This window comes from Antennarius striatus, chromosome 18, assembly GCF_040054535.1.
Source record: "Antennarius striatus isolate MH-2024 chromosome 18, ASM4005453v1, whole genome shotgun sequence".
NCBI lineage: Eukaryota > Metazoa > Chordata > Actinopteri > Lophiiformes > Antennariidae > Antennarius > Antennarius striatus.
The window spans coordinates 7,531,751-7,559,193 of NC_090793.1; the positions used below are offsets into that span (position 1 = coordinate 7,531,751).

The 27,443-nt window shown below is 40.6% G+C and overlaps 1 protein-coding gene and 1 non-coding gene across 3 annotated transcripts in view; both read left to right on the forward strand.

Moving 5' to 3' along the window:
- LOC137611953 (ephrin type-B receptor 1-B) overlaps window positions 1-26,221 on the forward strand; it is a 168,561-nt gene extending 142,340 nt beyond the window's left edge. For both annotated transcript variants that reach the window (XM_068340180.1, XM_068340181.1), the window contains exons 11-16: window positions 4,434-4,681; window positions 6,606-6,821; window positions 21,144-21,293; window positions 22,993-23,186; window positions 23,947-24,102; window positions 24,835-26,221. In XM_068340180.1, the coding sequence (XP_068196281.1) occupies window positions 4,434-4,681; window positions 6,606-6,821; window positions 21,144-21,293; window positions 22,993-23,186; window positions 23,947-24,102; window positions 24,835-24,943 (1,073 nt within the window). In that variant the 3' untranslated portion in view covers window positions 24,944-26,221. The remainder of the gene's footprint in view (window positions 1-4,433; window positions 4,682-6,605; window positions 6,822-21,143; window positions 21,294-22,992; window positions 23,187-23,946; window positions 24,103-24,834) is intronic.
- Window positions 2,889-2,994, forward strand: LOC137612910 (U6 spliceosomal RNA). Its single transcript, XR_011038892.1, has one exon. It is a non-coding gene; the product is annotated as a U6 spliceosomal RNA (small nuclear RNA).
- Window positions 26,222-27,443: the final 1,222 nt, after the last annotated feature.

Consider the following 27,443-nt stretch of genomic DNA (forward strand, 5'->3'; position numbering starts at 1 on the left):
TCTATTTTTGTCTGTATGCTCTGTCAATCTGTGCAAAAGGTTTACCCAGAATTAGTTCAAGGTTGTAAAGCCATGGCCTTATGGCAGCAACATCAGATGGGAACATGACGAAAGCCCATGTCAGCCACGAGCATATAGGCCAGCTACCCTGAGACCTAATGGCATTAGAAATAACTCAAGGCTTGCAGCTTATTCCCTATGCTTCTCTGTTTTTGACTGATATTGGTGTCACTGTTTTATATGTTCTACCTTGCATCATTCCTTTACATTTGCATATAAAATAGGAAGAGCCATTTTGTTTCAGAATGAGTTGAATGGTTGAAACTGTTTGGAAAGCAAAATAGCTTTGGATTTGTCTGCACACATGCCCTCAACACTTCTTTCTTTAGGGTGAGACACACCTTTTTGCCTTAAGGAGAACATGTACATAGCATATACTGGATGTTGGTTCAAATAGAGGCTAAAATACCCCTAGGAATAAGACTATGCCCGAAATAGTGCCTGCAGATTGGCCCACTCGGCAAGCAAGGTGTGAGGAAGCAACAAAGATAGGATGTGGCAAGGAAATAAGGGGATGAACTAATTACAGATTTTCATTTTTGTTGATTTCACTGTGTGGTGTCTCTGTAGGACACCAAGATGGTGATAATTAATCAAACAGGTTCCAGATATTTACCAGATAGTACTTGGCTGCTATTCTTTGATTGGGAATTTTAAGACACTTGGCATGCTATTAGGATAGACAGCTACTGTGAGTCAGAGGAGTCACACTGTTCAGGATACCATGAAGGAGCAACACTTGACAAGTATTGGACAACACTCAGCGTGCTTGATATATTTCAAAGCTGTAACAACATTTTAGAAATATTTCTGCCAGATGCCAATAAGCTTGATAAATTAATAGATATGATTTCATAAACTTCATAATCTTTTGTCTGATTAATATTTGATCACACAAAAATCAAAATCAATTTTGGACCAAACCATTGAGCATCTTTGTCTCTCTTAAGAAAACAAAAAACAAGTATGCTTTGTCCACAATCATCTCTTCTACAATCATGTCTTTTATGTCTGTGTAGGTTCTCAGTCATCCAGGTCATGGTTATCCAAAAGTTGTTTGAGTCGATCCACTGGACGTTAAGATAGTTCTTGAAGACGTTTCATTTCCCATCCAAGAGACTTCTGACATTTAAATTACCATAAATGATAAATAGATCACGATCTCGATCGCAAATTCCTAAATCGCGTGTGGTTCATGGAATGCATTAACCGCAAAGTACGAGCGAGCGAGTAAGAAGTCTCTTGAATGAGAGACGAAACGTCTTCAGGAACTTTCTTAACGTCCAGTGGATCGACTCAAACAGCTTTTGGATAATCATGTCTTTTATTTTTTTCCTTAGTTTTTTTCAATCTATAAATCTCTTTGTCTGTAAAAACTGGTTCACCATTTCTTGTTTTACTTTTCAAATAAAAGCTGATGCTATCCAGAAACATGTTGAGGTCAATGAAAAAAAATTCTACTCTTGCCCTCGAACCTTTTGTGTCTTGCAGGAATTTTTTGATCTTTTGCGAATCATATTTTTCTGTTACGGCCTCTTTCAGACTGTCGTAATTTCTGTTGTCAGAGCTACTTGTATCAGGAGGTGTCTCAGGTGTTTCTTTAGCAATTTTCTTCGCTTTATTCATTCTTGCGTTAGTATTTTTCCTTTTAAGAGCTATCTTTAATAATTCCTCGTCTATCACAATATCATCCTCCTCCTCGTCTTTCTCCAGGAGAGACTCTACCATCTCTGTCTGGCCCCTTCAGCCTTCACCAAATCACTCTGTCCATCCTTAGTGCTGTTTCCCGTGTGCTGTGTGTTATTCTATGGCTCTGGGTTGATGGCTAGCAACTGTTTTACCGTAGCGCTGTCACCTGTGACCTCTGGGTTGATGTCCGGTGATTCCGCGTGAGAAACTCGCAAGTTGGAAACTAATAAGGCTTAGATTGTGAAATGAGGACTGCAGTACAGGAAGAAACCAGAGGGATTGCGGCCCCCGGTTTAACCTTCGCATTGTCAACTGTATCCTTCGTGTTATTCAGCGGTTCCCGGTTGGCAGTCGGCGATCCAGCGGGTAAAGGGGTCGGAAGCCCACAAGGCCGCGGTCCTGGGCCACCACAGCCACGTAAGTAGCTGCAACTGCATCCCCCCGCGGACTCAGCCGCCAGTCCCGTGGCAGCCGGCAACCAGCGCTCATCCTCTCCGTTCGGAAAGTTATGCATGAGGTGTCCCTCCCATCCTCACTTGAAACATTTCATGCTCTCACTGGTGACATAAAACATGTAGTCATAGTGATCAATTGTAAATGTGTCTGTTTTTTGTAGTTCGATAAATGTTAAAAGGTTAGATGTTTCTGTGTTCAGAAAACGCACAGTACTATTGAAAATCTTCTTTACGTGAATCTCTTTTGGATTTTGTGTCAACGTGATTATTTTGTAATTTGACTTTTTATGAATAAGCGTGATGGTAAAAATCAAAATCAAATATCTCTCTCTCTGTCTCACTATTACTTCGGTAATACAGTGCACCCTCAAACATTCACGCATCAATGCTCTCGACTCCATCTCATCGTGGGTTTTTAGTAGGCAGTCATGTGATACTGTACACACATTCTAATGGCTGACAGCATCCGGAAGTGCACTCGGTTCCGTCAGTCTTGGACTTTCATGTGACACAAAAGTGTTTTAAACAGTCTATCAGAGTGTAGGAAAAGGTAATAGAAGGTGTTTTAATATCAGTATGGGGAGGGTTCATGAACGTTTAAATTACCGTAAATGTTAAATAGATCACGATCTCGATCGTGAATTCCTAGATCGCGTGTGGTTTGTGGAACGCATTAACCGCAAAGTACGAGCGAGCACTGTACATATACTAAAATTGGAATGATATAAAGAAGATTAGCATGACCCCTGCGCAAGGATGACGGGCAAATTCAAATTTTCTCTCTCTCTTTCAGAAGAGGAAGGAGTGCATTAGCGTCTCTGTGCATCTAATCACTCTTTATTTGCTTTTTTATGTATTTCTAAGTTTTTGTGTACTATTATTTTACCACGGTCAGGTTTTCGGAGATTGTGAGAGAAATAGACGGGAGTGTGGTGTCCAAAGGCTTATTCACTCTGTTGTTTTTTGCTTTTTTGTATACGTGCATCTTCAGTTTCAGTTGGTGATGGTTACTTCGTAGTTGTGTTGTTTGTGAGACCCTTGCGGAGACTAGGAGGCACTATGGTAGCCCTGAGATGGGCTACCGCGAAGGAGAAAGCCGCACTAGCGAAGCTCACATGGCAGCATGGGATAAAATTAACACCTCCCCCAACTGCTCGGTGGGGGAGGTGTGTTTAGCGGCGGGAGAGCATGTCGGTTACAACAGCGTTAAAGCAGGCTACCGAATGTACAAAGCAGTGGTAATTTTTCTTGGTGGTTGTGAGTGGGGTGGTGATTAAGAATACCTTCATCCCCATCCTCCACCTGGCTAGCCCAATTACAACAGTGATCATATCGAACCCACCGCCATACCTCAGAGACAAGCTCCTGGAGAAGGAGCTGTCGCGACATGGTCGGCTCCTGGGTCCTATCAATGTGTTCCCGATACCACTCAGGCATGTTACGTCTTCCGCAGAAAAGTTACAATGATCCCAAATCGGTCTGATAAAGAGCTGAATTTTTAGGCTCACTTTTAAAATTGATCACTATGACTACACAGTTTATGTCACCAGTGAGGGCATGAATTGTTTCAATTGCGGATGGGAGGGATATCTCGTGCGTAACTGTCAGAGGCGAGAGAATGAGCGCTGGCTGTCAGCTGCCGTTGGGCAGGCGATTGCAGCTACTTTCTGTGGCTGTGGCAGTGCCCGTGGCCACGGCCGCATGGGTTTCCGACTCCTTTACCCGCTGGGTCCCTGACTGCCAACCCGGAACCGCAGAATAACACACAGGATAAAGGTGACAGCACAAAGGTTGGCTGCAATCCCTCTGGGTGGGCTGCAATTCCTCACAAGGCTACAATCGTAGCCTTGTGAGTTTCCAACTCCACCCCATGCAGAATCACCGGGCCTCAAAAAAAAAAAAAAGCAAAACAAGAAGTGGTGAACCAGTTCTTACAGACCAAGAGTTTTATAGATTGAAAAAACTAAGGTAAAAGGTAAAACACATGATTGTAGAAGAGATGATTGTGGAGAACAGATGATTGTTTTTTTAGTTTGATAAATCTTAAAAGGTTAGATGTTTCTTTGTTCAGAAAACGCATGGTATTACTGAAATTCCTCTACATGAATGTCTTTTAAATTGTGCGTCAACATGATTATTTTGTAATTTGACTTTTATGAATAAACGTGATGTTACAAATCAAAATCAAAAAATCTAATCTCTCTATCTCTCTCTCTGTTTATACACTAGGTGAATTTGGGGAGGTGTATAAGGGCCGTTTGAAGCTTCCTGGTAAGAGGGAGATCTATGTAGCCATCAAAACACTGAAGGCTGGCTATGTAGATAAACAGAGGCGGGACTTCCTATCTGAGGCATCAATCATGGGCCAGTTCGACCACCCAAACATTATCCGTCTGGAGGGTGTTGTCACAAAGAGCCGTCCCGTCATGATTGTCACAGAGTTTATGGAAAATGGTGCCCTTGATTCATTCCTCAGGGTGAGTATTCTGGTGAAAATATACATGCATTGCACCATATGGGAGTATGGAGTGATCAAAAAGAATTCTGGGGTAGGAAGGTAAACTTGGATCTGAGATACTAATTGGAAATTAATCATTAACAATCCCCGGCAATGATATGGGGCTAAAAATCCTTCCTATAACAAATTAGAATGACACTATAAAACCTTTCCTGTGCCAATAGAGAATATTTTTTAAAACAACGAACAAGATTCCAATCATTTTTAATTTGAAAATGTCCATTAATGGCCATATCAGCCTTTAATTTATCTGTTAATACCCAGGGGCTAATGATGGACTCTTCACTATTTCCTTTATAGTTACAATTGAACGGACATGCTGTTTAATCAATATTCAACTTGCTTTTTTCCTCCTTCATGGATTGGTGTTCCACTTTGATCTAGGATGGGTTTAAAGGGGCTCTTTGAAGCTGGCTTTGCCAACCACCACATCCGACTTGTGTTTCCATCAATCTCTTTTACGGTTATTACATCCCACTTCAAAGCGGTGATGTATTGTTGTGATGGTCAGTGTTCGTTCGTTCGTTAGTATGTCCACCAAATATCTTCGCTACCATTGCAGATGGAAAGATGAAACAAAAAACACGGGCGGCAAAGGGGATAAAATTGAGATGATGACCGTGACCTTGAGAAACCTATGTCAAGGTCAAATTTCAACTTTTGTACACTCAGGAATCGGATAAGATAGAAAGACGAGGGAGAAGGCCACTGTGAGTAAGACCATTCATCAAAGCTAGTGTTTTGATCAATGACAGTACTTCAGAGTACTAACTTTGATCTTTGACCTATGCAAGTAGGTCAGGGTAAAATTTTGAATTCAGGGGTGTCACGGGATATATATATATATATATATATAATATATATATATATATTATATATAATCAGCTCCATATTCTTTCCTTGTGATTCCTTGTGATGCTCCACTTTTAATTTGACTCTATTACATCAATACAAAAGCTCAGAGGAACAGAATCATGTGGTGACTCGGTTGAGACATTTGAGAGGGGAGAGGGCAACAACAGTCTGCAATGGGGTGGACCCAAAGCTTTAGCACAGAGCTTACAGCTGCTGTGTTCACTGTTGACTTTAACTCTAATGAGACACGGGAGACTTTCTGTCTTCATGCACATTCAGTGTGTTTTACAATTTGATGTCAAGTCAGTTTTGGTTACAAGATCATTTGCAGTCGGCTTACTGCACCGTTTAGCCCCATCACCTTCTCATCATGCATAGAAATGTAAATCTAACAGAAAGAAAAATTTATTTTTAGTGACAACACTAGATGTGTCCTTGGTGGGTGTTCTAGAGGAGCATGTACCCCAAAGGACTTGTCTCTGTTGCTTTGTCACATTTGTAACAAGAAATAGGCACATAAAAATATTATTCATCATATCAAGATATCAATTTGAGATCATGTCAGCCAGCTCAACAGCAAGACTTGTTCATTTCGGAAACGCCACTGCCATGCAAACTGAAATTCTGAAGACATAAAAGGTTAATTTATTTTTCATTCTACAGTACAAGTTCTGGTCGTACAGAAGTAGGTACTTCTGAATCAGTCAATAGAAGGGTGGCTGTTGTCTGTGAGCAGACAACTTCTGTGACATACTTTTGTGATATTACTTTTGCTCGATAGATGTATACTACTGAGGCAGTAGGTGGTTTTAATCACTTGGTGTGGAGCACAGGGGCGTGACCCTCCCTTGGTAGTTTGTATGAATTCACGTCAAGATGTTTTCTGTTGCTGCTCTCTTAATGTTTTCAAGAACTTGGCATTTAGCCTGCTTGAGTTTCTTGCGTCTAAAATACATACAGCCTGAGCTCTTTATTGTCTTTATAGCAGATTAGAAGCAGGTGATTAATTTTGTGTTTCTGTCCTCTAGCAAAACGACGGTCAGTTCACAGTTATCCAGCTGGTGGGGATGATGCGTGGGATCTCTGCAGGGATGAAATATCTCTCTGAAATGAACTACGTCCATCGTGACCTGGCTGCACGCAACATTCTGGTCAACAGCAACCTGGTGTGTAAGGTATCGGATTTTGGCCTGTCGCGATACCTACAAGACGACACCTCCGATCCAAGTTACACCAGCTCTCTGGTGAGTGCTTGTTTCTCCATATTAAACTGATTACATATTTTCAATGTACTATCAACTTTTATTCACACAAAGCAGTGGAAACATCCTAGCAACGCGTAGGTTCTATCAGTGTTGCTTCTATCGGACGCTGTCTCATTGTTTCTGAAGGCCTTAGAAACCTTTCACCTTTTTTGTCTTTCTTTTCATATGAGCTGCGCCCGCCTCTGCTTTCTTCCTAGTCTCTGCAAGTCATGGACCAAGAGTCTGTCACATCTTCATTAGTTCTAAGACAAGCCTCCTCTGGGAAGGCTTCTCTCTCGTTGACATGCCCATAGTGCAGAGAAACCAAAGGGCATTGCGGCCTCTAAAACTGACAGCTTCCACCACCTCTTTCTCCCTCCTTCCCCACTCTCACTCCTCATTCATTATTACTGATGCATCATGGGAGGCTTTGACTCCTCATTAACTCCTCCACACTACAGATCTGTAATTATTAGCAGCCATCGTTAGTTCATCTTCTGCCTCTCCTCTTCCTAATTTAAAGCACACTCTTAAACCCTCGCAAACACATGGGCAGGTCATTAGGACTCCTCGCAAATCTGAGATTGTGCTCGTCTGTGATGTCTGTGTTTGTGTATGTGAATGTCTGTAATGAAGTGCAAATGCACATGCACAGGAGTTTGTTTCTTTGTGTCCACCTATCTGTGTGGATGGATGTGTACGGACCCGTGTGCCCGCGCCTAGAATCAAATTATTGAATCTGCTTTGAGACTTCGGTAAAATTAGATTGTGTACAGCCAATGTCACCGGCATAACTGGTTATTTGTACACAGTAAGATCTTCTCTAAGCAAAATGGGTCAATATAGGCTAACAAGCATATTTCCATATTATTTATTTCCTTATTATGTAACATAACGATTGTTTGCCCCCACATAAAGGGCCATATATGGATGCATAATGTAGAATAGTCTTCCACAAAAATTGACTATTAGAATAAAGGGGTACATCACCTGATTGCTTTCCTATGATATGTTTATTTCAACATTTTTACACACATTAAGAGTTAAGATTGCTAATAATTTCAGGATATGGTTTATTTTGACAGCAGCAGGAGCATCTGTCTCCGTGTGGACACAAATTTATCTATTTTTATGATGCACAGAAATTCTAAATATAGTCGCAATTGCCACACACAAACAACTTAATTTTGGGAGTCACTGAGACTATTTCGGCATCAATTTAGAGACGTCCTCTTGTTTCGTAAAACTGCCTCAAAGGCTCTTTCTTAAAGCAATTCATTGCATACACTGTGAATGTACAGGACTGTGGCAGCTCAGTATATATTGTGAATAAATATGAATATAATAAGCTATAAAAAGGGCCTCTTTTAGCATTAGTTTCAGAGATGTTTCAACACATGCAAAACTTGAGATCAAAAGCATGTATTGTCAAATAGGCCCGTGAGCTACGCAGGTATGAAAGGGAGAGGTCTCAAAATAATTTGTTTTCATCTAAATATAGGCAAAGAAACTATGAATAATACCAAAAGCAGTGTATTCTCTTTCTCTTTTATTCATATTTCATGGTTGAGTTTAGGTAGAAACTGTTCCTAGTTAGAGTTACTAATTCAGTTTTTATGCTAAAGACAGATCCAGAACATTATGTGTAAACTGAGGTGAGATGATTGATTGGTCTGAGGTTTTAGCCAATGCATGGAGAGGAAGCATCATACAGGCCAGAGCAGCTCTGACCTTAAATTGGTGTGGCTGAAAGCTATTTGCTCGCCAGGAATAACTGGCTTTGTACGTGTGACCCCTGTGGCCAAGCCTTGCTGAATAGGTTTTATGTAGCAACAAAGACAAGCAGAACCTCTGTTGTCTCTGCTGCTGAGCCTGCTAATAAAACAGGGTGTAAAAGGTGGGGATTAGATTATAGATTGCAGTCTGCATTTTGATGTTGTTTAATGCAAACAAAGACCCTTTGGGGGCTTATCTGGAGAGTCAACAGAGCAGGTGATGCTGGAAGTTTAAACCTGATGAGCTGTTAATGAGAGCAAAACAGAAAGGTTATTGTTGTTGTTGTTTTTTGTTTTTTTTTTGGGGGGGGGGGGTGAGGTGTCTTTTACTGATAGATATTTTAATAGAAGCACATTTAAACTTCGGTCGTTCTTCCCTTTTATACTGACTGCTATCCTGGTGTTTTCTCACTTTGAAATCAAGAAAGACATTTTATTCATGTCCTGACATGAACTCAGAGGTCATTAATATGTCTTTTAAATTTTTAAATAGAATCAGATGTGCTCGGCTTACATATTTGGCACTTCGTTATGATTTAGCAGATGTTGTCGAAGACTATGTCACCTTTCATGTCACCTTTCCCCCTTTATCCCTCATCCCCTGCAGTCGAGGAAACATGCAAACAAGCACAGGGCACGTGGGGGTCCACATACTCCACACAGGGTCTTATGCTTTAATTAAGCTATGCATGGTGTCCTTCAGTCCACGACTTCTTGGGCTATGACCTGGCACCGACCAATCAGCGCACAAGGCTAGTGTGGCAGACAAGGCCGAGGGAATCCGGGAAATTAAATTGCACTGACATGCAGTGATTTACATCGCCATCGACCTCCTCCTCTAGCAAATTAATCACCTCTTTCCCTCTACTGCTTTTCTAATTTTTCGCTGCACTTCCAGGCACACCAATTACAGTGCCTGTGGTGTGATACTGGAAGTGTGGTTGGGAGGACATGCTGGTAATTGTGTTAACCCTATGTATGGGTTCATTTTGGAGCAATGTTGCAGATTTTTTGGACAGAAGGGGGCTGTCCACCCTCTCTGCTGGCTGCTCATCAAAGTCATGATTAATTAAACTCACAGGACAATACATGGACTCCACTGGTCTGGTGAAGTCAAAGTGATCAAATCATACTTCAGACTAAATTCTCTTAGCTTTCATTTATTTCCTTCGATTTGTTGATTCCATGGATTATGAATTAAGTTAGGGTTAAAGTTAAGCTTGCAATCACAGTTCCATGAGACACATTAGTGAGGCTGCTAACTAAACTATAAAGATTGAATTTAGCACTTCTGAAAAAAAATTACAGTCTCTATTCATCAGTCCATTTGTGAATATCCATCCATACATGCATATTTCTTTTTTTTTTTTCAGCTGTCAACGCCTTTCTTTTTCTAAGACTTTTCCCACAAGCAATGCAAAGCTACATCACAGGAGCATACTCAGAGCAGGTGTGATAAATGGTGCGTTAAATGCTTTGAGGTGGTGATGTGTCATATTTTTTATTGTGTGGTTTGTGTAGAGCCACAGATCTTGCATGGTCACTGGGCCACAATGCATCATTTGTGGCGAAGCTGAGAGTGCAAGTCTTTGAAAGAGAGGTATTGTGTGGATGTGTCCAAAATCTGGTGAGTGTTGAGTTTAAAGCCGCTGGAACAAATGACATTATCTTTTCTGTTGAGGCTTCACTGCCAAGAGCACCATTCATGAATTTGTGCTTGTGAAAAGCCTATCACTTCCTTGCATGTCAGGTTGTGTACTTTATATTATGACTCTATTTGCATCTACTCTACGTTTGTATTAGGTACACACATACACTGCCCATGAGCTCCTTGTTATGTGTGTGTATATGTGGGTGTGTCATTGAAGATGAGTGGGGTTGAAAGGCAAGGTCACACAGAGCCAGTGACAAAGCTCATCTGTCAAATCCCTGTGACCTAAGTGACATTCTCTCTGCTCCGCTCCAGCGCCCACACTATGTGGACCGCCCTGCCGTTTCTGTCATTTGTCTATTTTCTATTTACATCATCTCTCCAGCTTCACGCTTATGCACTTTTTTGGCTTTCCTGTTCAGCCTGGAGTGAAATATTTATGCTTGTACCTTAAAGTTATAGAGACAGACTTTCAGTAAAGTTAAAAGGAAGTTTGCCATATGCACCACACCAAAAGCAAACACAGGGACCGCTCTTGTAGGGTTTTGTTTTACCTATCACATATAGCTCTGAGATTAACTGGTGACTTGTCCAGGGCGTACCCAGCCTCCCACCCAATGTGAGCTTGGATAGGCTTCAAACCCAAGAAAATAGCTGGGATCACTGGGTTGAGCTGAGTTGCCTGTAGATATTCCACCCTCGTGATCTGAGGTTATAGTCCAAGGAGCATGAGAGCTTCACGGCTGACTGAGTTAACAGTAGCTATTTCTGCAGCAAAATTTTGGTAGCCAATGTCTACTTAGACAAAGATAAAAGTTTGTAATTACTTCGATGATACCAGACACAATATCCAAGAATATTCCTGTCGTCAAAACCAGTCTCAGGAAAACAATAATTTTATGCACACATAAATGATACTGAACATATTTAAAGTAACCCTAACCCTATTCCTAACCCTAAAATATAATATATACAAACAAATTTAAATAAATATAGTCCTCATTCTATAAACACAATTGGTACAGAGGGACTGTTTGGAAGCTGAAATGTTCCCAAGTCGTTGTTTATTGAATTTCAACCTATAATTGCCATTTGTGGTCATTTAAATGCCATTACTGTTCTAAATACAAAAGTACTATTTCCTAAAATTTACCAGGAGCAATTACAGGACGTTAAATGAGAAAAGGAAATAGTAATATTGTACTGTAGCACCGTAGTGCAACTTTTACATTTGTACTGCTGAATGAATTTTATTTTTGGGGGTTTTAAAAACTAAACTAAGCTTTAAGCCACTGAGGTATTCCACCGCACATATGTGAATGATGCACTGATGGGCTTTCTGGTAATCAAAGGTTTGACATGCCACTTTATGCCTGATTACACTGTTTTATCTCCATGAAGTTTCTTAGTTAATTCAACCAATAATTAACATCAAATAGGAAAACATTCAGAGTTCAGCACTCAGCGGTTAAAGCTTCTGGGCAGAAACCTTACTCAACCAACATTGGTTCTTACATTATTTGGCTCCTACAAGGGGACAAACCCGTCATTAATTTTAAAAAATTAAAAAAGAAATAACAGACAGGTTGTGACAGAGTCCTTTTACAAGAACTTATAGTCTGCAATGCTGGCTATAACTTTTAACCTAACCAAAAGTGTCCACAGTCTATATGCTTGTGAAAGACCCCTGCTCAGAAGCTCACAGCCATGTGGATAAAGACGGGACAGTACACTGCAGATGACACGTCGGCAGGAAAGCCACATGAAGTCCATGTCCATAAATTGATTCTGTGCGTAGGCTTAAGCTGTTGCCAGAGCAGCATCATTGCACATCTTCTTCATTAGGAGTGACATCCACTTCAATCTCTCGATCAATTATCATTCACTATGCCAGCTGTGTGGTCTTAGATGATCGGCTGGTTACTCCAATATGTGGAGTTAAGTGTTCTCTTAGTCTTATTTTTGCTGAATTATTTTGACACATCATGTGAAATCTTAAAGGCCCCATTTTATTCATGCATTCATCTTTATTACCTACTCCGTCCGCTATCTAGGGTCGCCCAGCTGACTGAGGGCATGAGGCAGAGTACACCACAGGCACTACCAGGGCACCATGGAGCCACACGTAATTAGACAAACACGCGCGTGCACACTAATACCTATGGGAAATTTGGCATCATCAATTCACCTAAGCTGCAGGTTCTTGGAGGTGGAGGGAAGCCGGAAAACCTGGAGAGAGCCCACACAGACATGGGGAGAACATACAAACTCCGCACAGAGCGGGACTCGAACCAGGAACTGCCTTGCTGTCCAGTGATAGCGCTACCCATTGCCTCACAGTGCCATCCCACATTATGCTCTTTTTAATAAATTTCACACAGCTGCCAGATGTCCAAATACACTGTATTTGAAATGTATTGCCCGAAACTGATTCATGGTCCTTAAATTCTTCAAATGAAAATTGATTAAATGAGCTCCCTGTTGAAATGCTCTGTTTGTCTGGGCTGGCCGTTAAATGTTAATGACCTCTTTCTATCAACACCTGCTACACGCCCCTGTTGATGTGGTGCACAAGCACCACGTACATGCACACACATGCACATACACTGTGCACACGCACTAATGTGCTAGCTCCTGAGCTTGTAAACTTTTAGTGACTTCGTTACTACGTATTTCTCTATTATTTTTCTATTGTTTTTCACTCTTATTTTTTATTAACCTTTATCCATGCGGACCGGTAAACGTTGTGGAGGATTTGTGGGGAAAAACACATAGTGCTTGCAAATGGGAAAGAAATCAGTGGAGGAGACAACGGATAGACTGGAGATAATAAAAGTTGTCCATAAAAGCTGTCTCCTGAGAATGTTCACGGAAAATAAGAGATTGCTGGCTAAAAAGACAGGGGAGCTAAGCTAACAAAGTCTACTATGCTTCAATGAAACATGGATACAATCCTGGATAACTACGTTTCCATTGAGGGCTTCCAGACTTTGTGCTGACAGGGATGTCTTACTGGAGCAGTAAGACAAAGCGCAGAGGTCTTATTCTCATGAAGTGTATTGTACAATTGGCTGTTGGGCACCTCTGCCCGCTAACCATAAGAGGAGGGCAAAGGGAAGGTAGGACATTAGAAATATTACATACCTGTGTATACATTTTTATTTTCTTATCAGTGTGTGTGTGTGTGTGTGTGTGTGTGTGTGTGTGTGTGTGTTTGCTTTGACTCAAAGAATACACGTACGCATAGGCAGGCTACACATACACAGACCAACGTAGAGCTAATTAGTTATCCAAATACTAGCTGACTTCAACAGCTTGTGAGGAACTTTTTTGTGTCTAGCTCTCAGCTAAGACATTGCCACACGCTGCTACAATGTGTTCAGTCTGCCTTAGACTGAACACAAACTTCACCTTGGGGATGAACACGAACTTATCCAGGGAGAGGGGGGTGCTCTTCCAGATGGGCTCGGGATATGTCAGTCACTTCAGCGGACTTCAAGACTGACGCTGATCTGAAAGTAATCATTTTTTTGGTTTTTTTGGAGTTTTCCAAAAGTTTCTGACCTGAAGAAATTTGTTTTTCATGATAAAACCCCTTTAATCTATGGGGTATTAATGTTACATGGTTGATATGGGTTGCGGCAGAAAGGGGAACTACAGTAGTTGAACATGGTGGCGCGTGGTTGTATGTATCTACAAATGTTCGTATGTCGGACGTTAGTATCTTGAGGACTAACTGTATTTTCACATCTTTTTTTTTTTTTTTTTCGTATTTCTTGGTGTGGCTAAAGGACCTCTTTGCAGCAGTAAAGTAGTTTCTGATGTTCAACACTGACCATTGTTGAAGTTCTTGTACTTTGGCCAAATTCAGATTCCTGTATTGTCCAGCCCTCACCGTATAATAGTTTTCAGCTGTGGCTTGATGTATGATCATTCCTGTTGCAAAACAATGAAGGACTGTTATCTTTAAATGCATGTGTTTGGAAATTGGATCTGGGTCATTGGTTTGCACATACACATACTAGCTTCTTGTTTTTCATGCTCCATTCCAGTCAGGGCCACCCATAAGGGGGAAAAAGGGAAACATTGTTGATGTCCAATGTATTTAAATTACTGTAAATGAAAAAGTAAATCATGTAAAAATGAAAAATGACACTGAGTAAAAACTATAATTTGATTTATGTACAAAAACTACACATTTCAGATTTAGAAAAATATCCGTTTTTCTTGTTTGGGGTAGGTGTGGACAGAGTTAGCAGCCCCTTCTAAGCGTCTGGACCGGAAGTGATATTATCAATATTCAATCAAAGATTTTGAGGGCCACTGATCAGTTTGGGGAAAGACATTTCAAATACAGTGTAGTTGGACATCTGGCAGCTGACTGATGTTAATTAAAAAAAGCATAATGGGGAACCTTTCAGGAGCGTTTTTTTGTCCCAGAGCTGCTGCTACTATTGCACCGGCACATTCCTTAATGAATGGATTTTCTTACTAATCACATGTAAGCCAAGTAATTACTCATAAAATGAAATTAATAATAGCAAATAATTTTCTTTCAACATTTAGGTAGTTATAACTGAAACCATCTTATAAATGTCATATCTATTTTGATTTGTTTTAATCATATGGCTTTGCATTACAAATTAATAAAGATAGTCATTCGTTCATTCATCTTCAAACCGCTTTAGCTGCCGTTGCAGGGTGTTGTAGCTTATCCCAGCTGACTGGGGGCGTGAGGCAGGGGACACTCTGGGCACGGCGTCAGTGCACCTCGGACTCACATATATACACAGACAAAACACGCACGCACACACCTACAAGCAATTTGGGACAGGCCAACTGATCAGAAACGCATGTTTTTCGCAGTGAGAGAAAGCTGGACAGTGCAGAGAGAACCCATGCAGACGTAGGGAGAAAAGTAAAGTTAGCAGTTGAAAGCATTAAGGAATTAAAATGAATTTTATTATAGAGGAGATATAGATTTGGAAAAAAAAAATCATTTGCCGTATCAAAGAACAACTATCTAAAGTACTCTACCTTGATTTATACCTTATGTCGTATTTGTCATAGTCACTATAAGGTTGGCATTCATTTGCCATCTGTGGCTGTTGGACCGCATTTGCATCTGAACAGTATTCCTTATGAAGTGGTTTGTGTACAGCTAAATCGGTGAAGAGATGTCTTCTCTGTGCCTCCGTAAAACATTTTACAGCAGACTACAAGCTAACAAATGAGACATTTAATTTGTTGTTTAACCATAGCCATAACTTCTGATGCAAACTTCTACTTTTTGAAATAAAACTGCTGGCATGACCAGTGCTTTTTCCACTAAATGAGACGTCATAAATACATTCACAATAACTTCAACTGCATAAACAATTGAAGGATTAATGTTGACTTAGCCATTATCTAGTTAACTCTTTACAAAAGTTACGCTACCTTCATAAAGACAAACTTGTTTAGCGAAAATGAAGTAATTCATGAATAAAAACAGGTCTTTGCACACTCTTTCATAACCTAAATAATTGAAGGAGCTAAATATTTTGTTTTGAAATAAGCCAATGATAAGTGTGTCATTAAGGGCTTATAATTGAGATAAAACCACTCAGTTAGCCACATCATTAAGTTGTTAAATGTTAAGCTACGGTTATAGCAGTACATTATGATTGGTGCACTACTACAAGTTGTTCTGATGGAAAGAATATGCAAATTCACCACTCATCCCACATTAGCAATAATGGATTCATTGTGTCCCGTGTGAAGTCATTGTTATCAAAACAAACTGATCTTGCATTCATGGTTATAAAGTGTATATTGTATATCCTGCACCTTAACAAATTTTTAAAAATATATTTTATATTTTAAAGTGAAATGTAAGCAAGTCATATTCACTGTGCAAGAAAGGCAGAACATTCATTCTCATAAGAATAATTAGTTAAAATTGACCTTTAATTAATTGTTAAACATGATGCCCGAGAGGAGCAGTAATATTCCAGGGTGGGAAATTTACCATTCTGAAACAACCACATGAGTGCTTGTTAATTCCAACCTCCATTGTTCCTGTCTGTACTCCTCTACACAACACTGACATTTATTCATTCATTTTCTGTTCCGCTTTTGTGGGTCACGGGGGTTGCTGGAGCCTATCCTTATAAACGTATTGGTATTAGGCGGAGAGACAGACTGGACACTTTGCATGTGCACGGCAAACAATCACCCCTACGGACAATTTGGAACAGACCAGTTCTCCTGAAGTGCATGTTTTTGGAGGTGGGAGGAAACCGGAGAACCCAAAGAAAATGCACGAAAACACAGGGAGAACATGGAAACTGTGTACAGAACAGGACTCAAACTCGGAAACGTCGTTCTGTAAGTCGACGCCGCTACCCACTGTGCCACTGTGCCGTCCCACCTCGACATTTACTGTATGTAGCTTCAATGCCTTGGGATCCCTCTGGAGGAATAGGAAAATATTACACCCAGAGGAAAGTTTGGAATGCTATTTGTTGCCACTATGATCGAACCTTGGATAAGTGACATAAGTGATCTACAGTATTATTAAGCTTAATTAATTTGGTTTTCTTCATGATAATAATAAGTATTGATTAGCCTCAATACTTGGGGCTAATCTGGGTCCAGAATGTTTTTTTTCTTCCATGCCATATAGAGGCATTTTTCAAATTCATTCATTCATGAATAATAAGAATGGATTATATTCATATAGCTCTTTTCCAGACACTCAAGGACGTTTTACAGTGGATCCCTTAATAATTCACTCCTCATTCATACTCGTGATGGTAAACTATATACGTAGCCACAGCTGCCCTGAGGCAGACTGACGGAAACATGGCAGCCAATCCGTGACAAAGGTTCTCTCCGACTACTACCGGGACAATCAGACACCAGTGAGGAGCCAAGGAGGGTAAAGTGTCTTGCCCAAGGACACGACAATTGACTAGGGGAGCGGGAGCCGGAATCAAACCGCCACTCCTACAATCACTGGACAACCCTCTCTACCAACTGACGTACTGCCTCCCTGAATTCTCACAGTAAAAGGCCTTCAGTACTTCCCAACCTTATTTGAGATGGTTTGGGATCTTTGGAACATAAAATACTTTGACAAATGCTTCCTACTATTTTCATAGAGCTGAGTCCCTCTCTCTAGAAGACATTCCCATGGGTGGTCAACCAACCAACATGTCTGTCATCAACGCCACTCACCCTCTCTCCCTCCCCTTTTTTTCCCATCTCTCTTTCTCACTCTACCTCTATCCATCCATCTCACTCTCATTCTCAATCTATTTGGGCAGACATCCAGGGCAGATCGTTGTTCTCCAGATTTCATTAAAAGGATGTTGATGGAGCACTCTTCCCAGCCTAAGTAAATGTGCTTGAGTCTATTTGAGTGTGCATTGTTTAGCAATGGATTACTGCAGTTGAAGGAGTAAAGGGAAGAAAAGAGGATGGAGGAAGAAGTTCATTTGAAGTCTCGAAATACCTTCTGAGGAGTGAAAAATTAGTTAAAACAAGACGAAACACTGGACCTTTTAAATTAGAGTAAGTTTATCTGGGACATTGCTATATGCTAGTGATGACTGCTGTTGCGCTCTGATAGGTATATTTTCTCTAGACATGACTTCACTCAGCAGCAGCATGTCATTGATAGCTTCCACACCAGTAAATGTCACATTGGGCAACATGCAGCTCAAAGACATGACAGGTGTTTCTTTTCCTCACTTTGTGGATTGTCTTGCACATACACATGTACAACAGGGTCAAGAGACCAGAACAGACACCAATGAGCATAGACATTATATGGCCACCTTGTTTAACTTTCAGACCTGGCTGTCACAGGGGCAGACTTGTTTCACTGGGATACCTCTTAACCTGACAGCCCTGGCAGATCTCCTTTGCTATTGCACTGCAGACATATCTTGAGTTGTCACAACTGGTCACAACCTGTCACAGCTAGAAACAACCACATGGAACTAGTCACATGCTGTAATCTCACTCCAGTGATGCGAGGGTGCTGTCTGCTTAGTGTGTTCAAGATGGGGAGTTCGTCCTATTCTTATTATTGAGGCTGGATTTATGAGTCAAGAGGCCGAAAAAAAAATCCCCCAGTGTTAGGCTGACTGGTATCTTTATGGAACAGTTATTTCAGATTTTCAGATTCTCATGGCTGTTCACATTTTCTTAACCATGCCAGCATTTACCAAAAAAGAACCTCCCAATATCTCTGGATAATAAGACACCAGTTTTCATCCTCTTGTTATCAAGACAGTATTACCGGTACTTGATATTATTACAGAATACTCCTATCGATGTCTGGCAGTTCTTCTCTTGCTGTACTGCCTATCTATACAAACTGTCGGCGATAATAGCAAAGTGTGGAAAATCTGTGTTTGGGGCTTGGTTTCATTTCAAGGCAATAGTAACAGATTTTTTCCTTTTTCCGTGTCCAGCAAAATATCCCATATCCAAAATGCTCTCCCCATGCTTCGAGGCTTCACAAAGCACTCAGACTTTAATGTTGACATAGGATCTGTTTTAATTTCCATCATTACTTCTACTACCAACTGTCCACCCCACCTCCAACCCATTCCCTGTGGTTTTAATACTGTTTTTACTGAATAACATCCAACACTTTCTATTATGTTTTTGCTTTCTCTACTGTAGGCATGTTCTGTTCAGCCCTTCATGTTATTAAAGCAGGATTTTGGCAGAGCTATTGCTGGCCCACAGCAGTAATTACTAAGGGTTTGCATAGCTGCTTCTGACTCAACTGCCCTGGAAATGTTATCACTAAAGTCTGTCTCATTGGAGGCACAGGGGGAGCTTCTGATGAGGTCTGTGTCTATTCCCTTTGCCGTGATACTCAGCTCATGTCCCAACAGGGTCCTGAGGCATGAGACCAGATGTATAAGGCAAGGGATGGAGTAAGTGAGGATTGATAAAGAGAAGCTGTAATAGAGTGTTTTGCTTGCAGCAACTATTTTTGTATGATAATTTTGCTGTTTTGTTTTTTCAGGTCATGAATGTGCATCTAAACACGGTAATTGACTTGAAGCACTATTTCTGACAAAAAGAGGAAAGAACAAGAGTACTGGCCTTTTTATATGCGTGTGTGTGTGTGTGTGTGTGTGTGTGTGTGTGTGTGTGTGTGTGTGTGTGTGTGTATTATATATATATAAAATATTTTCAATTCATTTTCAATTTATCCTCACACAGGCACAGAGTGTGTCCTTGGGTCTCAGTGTAGATTAAACGATTCATATACGAGATAGTCCAGGATAGCATAGAAGCATTTAAGACACTGAGGGTTGGGCAGATTTTATTTGTCTATTGATCTTTTTCTTTCTGTATTTCTTTCTTGTTCTCTCATTTTCTTGGCCTGCCTCATATCCACACAACAACACACCGTAGAATCGACTGATTCCTTCAAAGGTCTTGAAGTCTTTTTCACATGCTGGTGTGCAGTGTAAGCATCTTGCAGTGTGCTACAGCAGCCATCTCCATGCGAGGTCATATGTTAAGGATCTTCTCGGGGTCAGCAACCATTTAAAGGTCAAACTCTGAAGAGGTGCTCATTAAAGAGCTTGGGCCTCCCTACGTCTGCTGTGCCAGACAAAACTGACTTGCAACACCTACAAGGGTGTAGGCTCACATTCACACAAGAAAACCCACAAGTAAACGTGCAATAATATTCCTGTCCAACATCTCAAACATCAGCCGGCGGTATAAAACCAGTCCAGAGGAATAATTTCCCATGAAGTCACTCATTCATCACTTGTCATGTCTTTTTCTGCCTGTCTCTCCATTACATTCCCTCCTCCCTCTGGCTCTCAGAAAGGTAGCAGGGAACAAGGTGGTCTGTTTAGGTTGTTTTTTTGGTCTAGTTGTGTTTCCAGCAATGTCTTATCTGCAAATGCTCAGGTTCAACTAATTGGCATCATGAAACCGGTGGCAAGCTCAACTCCGAATTAAAAGGGGAGGTGCTATGGACAGGAACCACAAATATGGATTCATGGATTGATTGTTCTGCTGACGTGTGTATGTGTCTGTTCATATGCTCCCAGCTGTGTCTCTACATGCGTGTGTGTTGGTGTCTATAGAATTTTAAACAAGCAGCTGTCAATTTCAGTCAGCAGGGAGCAAAGCATGCCTGAGGTCCAGGTTTCCCAATTACAGGTAGACATGCTCGATGTACAACCAGCATCCCGGGCATATCGTCCTTAATCCAAACAGTGCTGCGGGAGGGGAGACGTTAAATAAGTTGTTGGTCGATGTGTGAAAGGCAAACACTTTTGGTAGCTGCTGCTGAGACAGAAGCACAATTGTGTCTATGCCTCAAATCCTGAAGTATTGATATACTGGGTAGAGAAAAAAAAAGAGTGAAGGCCCATTTGAAATGGGTGGAGCTTTATATAAAACTTTGCTTTTTTACCATGTTTTCAACAGATGAGAAGGAAGGAAATGAACAATACCCACCATATATAGATGGGGGTAGTGAACGGTGACAAATGTGTAGGGAAAAAGGTAAAAAGAAAAAAGTGATATTAAGTCAAACTTCTCATCCTTAAGTCTTCATGCACCTAAAGGTCTCATAGATCAACATTGAATCTTTACCTATGCTTTAACTGCTATATATTTACGAGGTACATTATTACAGCCTACCCCATCTGTCGCCATATTGTTGGTGTTGAAACTTTTGACACTTTAATGGCCTCCTGTGATTGCATCTGTTTAAATTGGCAGCCAGACCATTAATGAATGGACATATCTTTTAATGTACATGGAGGAAACGTAAACGGTACTGTATAAGTATAAAGTGAGAAGGTTGTCTTTTCTGTTGTTTCACCTTCTCTCCATTGTGTTTCTGCCTCCCCCATTCAGGGCGGGAAGATCCCAGTGCGATGGACGGCACCAGAGGCCATCGCTTACAGAAAGTTCACGTCTGCCAGTGACGTGTGGAGCTACGGCATTGTCATGTGGGAAGTAATGTCATTTGGAGAAAGGCCTTACTGGGACATGTCCAACCAGGATGTGAGTTTGTTTCTAAGCCATGAAAGATATGAAGTCTTTGTTTAACAGGATGCTGCTAAGAAACAATGAGATAAAAATGGGCTGCGAGTTGTGCCTGTAAGGACAGTTTCATTTCTAAAGATCCACCTTCTTCTGGAAAGTTACATAGAAAATTCAAGTGGCCATTTCAAAGGACCTTCAAGGAGGTTCATAAAATGAAAATTTATGCCATGTGTTTGTGGGGAAAAAAATAAGAATCTGAGTAAACTGCCTCGTTAATATGATTGCCTTCTCTGAACAGATGTGTCTTTTCACACCATAGATACACAATCAAGGAAAACTCATAAGAGTAAATAAGCTGTAAATCACGCATTTTTGATCAGTTCTCATCTCATTGCATCATCACTAAAGATGTCCTTGACTCTGACTTTGAAAGCAGACTTATTATCGAAACCGTCTCACCCTTTCCTTCCTGGCCGGATTTCGAAAGCAGTGAATGATTGCGGAGAGCTCTGCTTTGTTCCCCATGTCCGTTTGGATAAGGTCCACATCCACAGACCCCCACAAACCCAGGGGCGCCAGCACACACAACCATTTGATATAGTCCCTCCCTATGAAGTGTCTTTCTCTAAGCTCCTGTAGGGAGACAACTATCCAACCATCAGGTCTGTCGCTCCACAAGGATCGTCCAACCAAGCAGATGTTTCCACAGTGGGCCAACGGCAAACACTGCCTGGTGGGACTAATGCATGAGAAAAGGACTGGCAAGCATGTGGCTGCTCAGTTCACACACACACACACACACACGCATGTACGAACGCACGCGTGCACACACACACACACACACACACACACACACACATCTCCTCATGCACCATTTATCAAGATTTTGCTGAATTGCACTCAAACCCAGAGTGGAGCTGGCAGCCTACAGAGCACTCTGTAATTTTTAATGATAGCATCTTTTACACTTGATTTCACACCGGACCTTTATCTCACAACTATGCATTGTTTGGAAAAGATTACATCTGCAAATAGTACCTCTGTGTAGATGTGGCTTAGAGCTGGGTCCGTCAGTGTGCAGTTTAGCAATCAGGGAGATCTTTGTAACATTGACAATTAGATAGCTGCAGATTAAGCATCTTTTGTCTTGATATATTTCTGTCCACTTATCGCATTCATAAATTGTAGGTAGAGCAGATTGTGTGAACAAGAAGGGCGGTCATAGGTACGTGAGACCTGAACTGCGAGTTTGGAGTGAACTTGACTCAATTCTATAACGTAGCTACTTTCTAACAAGCCCGACATGGCCTGTGCTGCCTTAAAGAAACATTTGCCAAGCGACTGAGCTTTACTGTGTTCATTGAAAGCACTCTACAAATTCTTCAGTGACTTCTCTCTACAGTGACACAGTCGCTGCTTGCCTTTCCATTTTTTTCCTCACCATGTGGAGCCTGTCTCTTGAGTGACCAGGGGAAAACTGCCTTTGTTGGGTGATGGTGATGATGTACTTGAGCCAGGGATAGACGTGTGAGGAAGACAAAGTGGATGTGGTTCTGTCAACTTTGTATTTTGTTAGGAGAGAAGCAAATCATTAACAAGCATCCCTCATTGAGAGAAATCAGTTTTAATTATTGTATGATATAAATGTGATTTATAAATTGGGATTATCAAGGACATAATGACCCAAGATTCCCCTTCCTCACCCGTTCTCTCTCAGGTGATTAATGCCATTGAGCAAGACTACCGTCTGCCACCGCCAATGGACTGCCCCAGTGCTCTGCACCAACTGATGCTGGACTGTTGGCAGAAGGACCGTAACGTACGACCACGCTTCTCTGATATTGTCAGCACCCTTGACAAGATGATCCGTAACCCCACCAGCCTCAAAGCTGTAGCCAACATCCCAGCAGTGTGAGTAGAAACGTGCACATGCACTCAGAAGTGGCCATTAAGTACATACAAACATGCTTTTGATCTGTTTGTGTTGAGTACTGATTATTCTCTCATTAAATAAACATGTATTTCCACAGCTTGCATAAAACCTGAACTTTTCCTCCTCAGGATTTTTTTCCCGGTTCTCCTTATGATTCTCCAACATATCGTAACCCCTTGTTGACATTAGAAAATTATTATTTATCCGTATTTATTAATGTACATGGAAATGATGACTCCTAATTTTGTAGATGCGGTGCTAGCCTTGATACCTTTGGTTGCCAGTTATACATAACTATCTTTAGACTATGTCGTGTACTGTTCCTTATAAAGTCTGTCAATCTCTGTCAGATCAGATGTAGGCCATCAGTGAAATACACACTACAGGTTTTGCCAGAATTTTTATAATTTGTTGGCTCTGGGTGGGCCATTATGGTAAGAGATCTGTCCTTTTTTCCGCTGTAAGCATATGTTTTGAAAGGTGAAATTTTGGCTATGCATGAGTTTGACTTTGTGACATCAGACATGTTTTTCTTCAAAGAACCTCCAGTAATTCGAGTTTTACATCCATGAAATTTGTACCAGTTCAACATTAAACCCTGCAACACAATGAAGTCGTACTACCTGCAGGGACAGTACAACCCAGGGAACGCCATAATTCGTATTTCCATTTTTACAACCCTTTGTCTCAATATGACAGCAAAACGCATCTGTTTATGTACTCTTTGCTGTTTTGCAGGCCTTCTCAGCCACTGTTGGACAGATCTATACCTGACTTCAATGCCTTCAGCTCAGTAGAGGACTGGCTCGCTGCCATCAAGATGAGCCAGTATAGAGAAAACTTCCTAAACTCAGGCTTCACCTCCCTGCAGCTGGTGGCTCAAATGACCTCAGAGTGAGTTCACCCACTTGAGTGCAAATGAAGAAATGCAAGCCCTTATGGCACCCGATGGGTGCACTTGTATAAAATGACACACATCAAGTGCGTGTATTTTTAGTATGAGTGCCTGACTAAAGTCTTTCAATGACTGCATCAAAGTGAAGCTTGTGTGGGTAATGCATAAAATATAACTTGCTATTACTGAAAATAGTCTAGTCATGGTGTTGAGAATATTTCCAGTTGGGATCTTCAAGTATTATGACTACTATCTATTAATTAAGGATTCTCTATGAACATTTTACCAGACTGAATCCCAGTGTACTGGAAATCATTTTAAAAGCATGTTCTTGAGTATCTTATTATTATTTTGCTGCTGTTTATATTGTTTATGGGTCATTATATTCCTGTAGAACTATTATTGCCAATACACATAAATATTGTACTTCAGGTGGCATTTTTGAAATCTCTACAGAGTGAAAAGCAATAGGCAACATAAAATTGTCTGTCAAATGTCAGAAGTTCTCTCTAAATGTCTGTTCTGTTTATTGCCACTACTCTATCATGCTGAAACTGCTATTTTTGTGTGATGTTAAGATTGTAAATGTAGCAAATGATAGAAATATGCTGCATTTCTTGTTGTCATGTTCTATTTTATTATCAATATAATGAAAATTCTCTATTATTTACTAAAATTATCTCTTCCCTCACAATTTTCATTTCCTATTTTATCCCTGCCTTTCTCTTTAGGGACTTGCTGAGGATAGGAGTGACCCTGGCAGGCCACCAGAAGAAGATCCTCAGTAATATCCAGTCCATGAGGGTGCAAATAAGCCAGTCACCCACAACTATGGCATGACTACAGGGGGCGCTGTGCCATGGAGTGGGCAGCATTCGCAGGACCAACAACACTGGGAGCCTTCGAATGACCCCCAATCCAGTGGAACGCGCCAGAGTCGAGACAATTGTCTTAATCTAATCCACTGCGATGATAACAGGAGACCAGGGTCTACACTTCCACATGGTTATCAGTTATGACACTTTATACCATCCACACTAGGAATTCAGGGTATAGACTTAAATCTGTCTCTGTTCATCCTAAAGGGAAGACAGACATCTGTTTATGTGATGAGAGACTGTCATTTATGTCACTGTAAACCAAAATAACTCCAACAATCTCACATCTCCATGGGGAATCTTTTCCAAAGTCAGACTGTATGGTAAAACAAGTGATATTGTACTTCTATATTATCTGGATTAGAAGATGTTAAAATTGTAAACAGAAATGTGAGCTATTTAGAAGCAACCTGTGACCTGTGATTTTACCGTCATCATTGTGTGCAATGAACATGCCTTGGCCTGGCAAGAAATTAGTCCAAGAAGAAAAAGAACAATTACACAACAGGAAGAATTAGAGGAGAAGCCTCCAGGGATGTAGAATTTGAAAAAAAGGACTGGTGACAATTCAGAGCTACAATTATTTTTTTGTCTTTTACCATGTTTTCATTTGTTTGTTTGTTTGTTTGTTTGTTTTATTGCTATAGCAAGAAGCCACCTACGTGTATTTTAACTTAAACACTACCTGTGGAGTCTTTGGTGGAAGGCTTCATCAAAGCACTTCCTTATCAGCTCCACTCAGATTCAGAGAATATAAATGTTTATCTCTTTCTAAATATGATATGTTTCATAATAAACCTTCATATTGAAGGTGATAATCTATGAATATGTATGTACAGATCTTTCCGCTTGCATTTTTGGCAAAGACATGTTTGTTGATTAGAATGTGATAGACACAATGTGTAGATTTTTACGGATTCCTGATTCCCATCAGACAGTTGAACAATGGACACTGGGTTGTGTACCTCCCTGCTTGGGGGGTACCAGGACAATCTCGATTGAACTTTAACTCTGAGAACATTCAGAGAATCATGAGCAAAGAACTGGTATTGTAGAACTATCTTAAAATTGCTGTAGGAGTTAAAGTAATTGATAAAATATCCGTTTATCAAAGATCAAGATTAATGTGGGTGTACACATGCTGTGTCTTGCTGGTGAGCACTTACACTGTACAGATATGTTTTCTGTCTTTCTTTTTTTTCCCCCATTATTTTTCTGTTCTGTTGATGTTCGTGCTGAACACCATCCAAAAGCAGAAGGTAACTCCCCACCCCGGACAACCCACATCCACAGTAAGTACCTGCTGAATTGAGGAAACCCCTCATACCGCATTCACAACACATCGAATGTAACAAAGACAGTTTGCTTGGTGTAACTACAAACAATGTCAATGGAAACCCATGTTGAACATAAAAATTTACGGTTGTACATGTTAAAAGTCTAGCTGATGCAATTGATGCAATTGATTTAGATGGGAGTGAGTTGTAAAATTTCAACCGAAGTATTCATGTGACACAAAAGCCGATCAGTGCTGAGGTTCCCTGACTGCCCGAACATTAGTATGACATTAATACAGAAGTTTATCACAGCTATATGTAGACACCTGGATAATGTTTTGAACCCAGGCACAATGACGTGATGACAAACACATAGTGGCCATTGTGTTGACCTTAGTCTTGTTGATTGTTGGAACCGGTCATGTTACACAATTATGTTCACGTGATTCTGTGGGGACATTTGCGCGAGTAGTATGTAATTCCCATTACATTTGATGTGAACATAGCATTACAATTTCTTGTGCAATCACACATCTATTGATGTGTGACTGGTGTGTACAATGTGACAGTGACACAGTGGCATCTGCACCAGAACAACTTTGTTATCATAGTTATGATTTATTGCAACACTCCTAAAATCCTAAATCCCCATCTTGCAAAAGAGGGGAGTTGAAGGAACAAATGGATAGGGGAAAAAGGAAAGTTATTTCATTGTTATGAACAATCAAAGCAGTCTATCTAAATATCTAAATGTTGTTTTTTTTCTGTCTGATTATTGAAAAACTGGAATCAAACAAGTGATGAACAACATTTTTTTTTCTTTTCAATTCTTCAAGTCATTGATTTCTTAATATAATCAGAAACTCCATGGGATTGGTGTAAATATCTTATCTTTTCACCCATTGATCTAATTTGAAGACATCAGTTTTCTATTCAGCTCAGTCTCATGTATTTACTTTTCAAGCTAACAGCCTGTGAATGGGATGATACAATATATTCATTATGCAACACTGTAATTGTTTTTGTCTTCCATTTGCTCTGTGTGTCTTCTAAATATCTGACTGGAATGATGCTCCAGTGTGATGAATGGCGGCGTGGCTTGCCATCCTCACTCTGAAAGCCAGTTCATGTGGAAGCCATTCATCACACACACTGATACAAAAAACGAGAAAGGAGCTTGTTAAA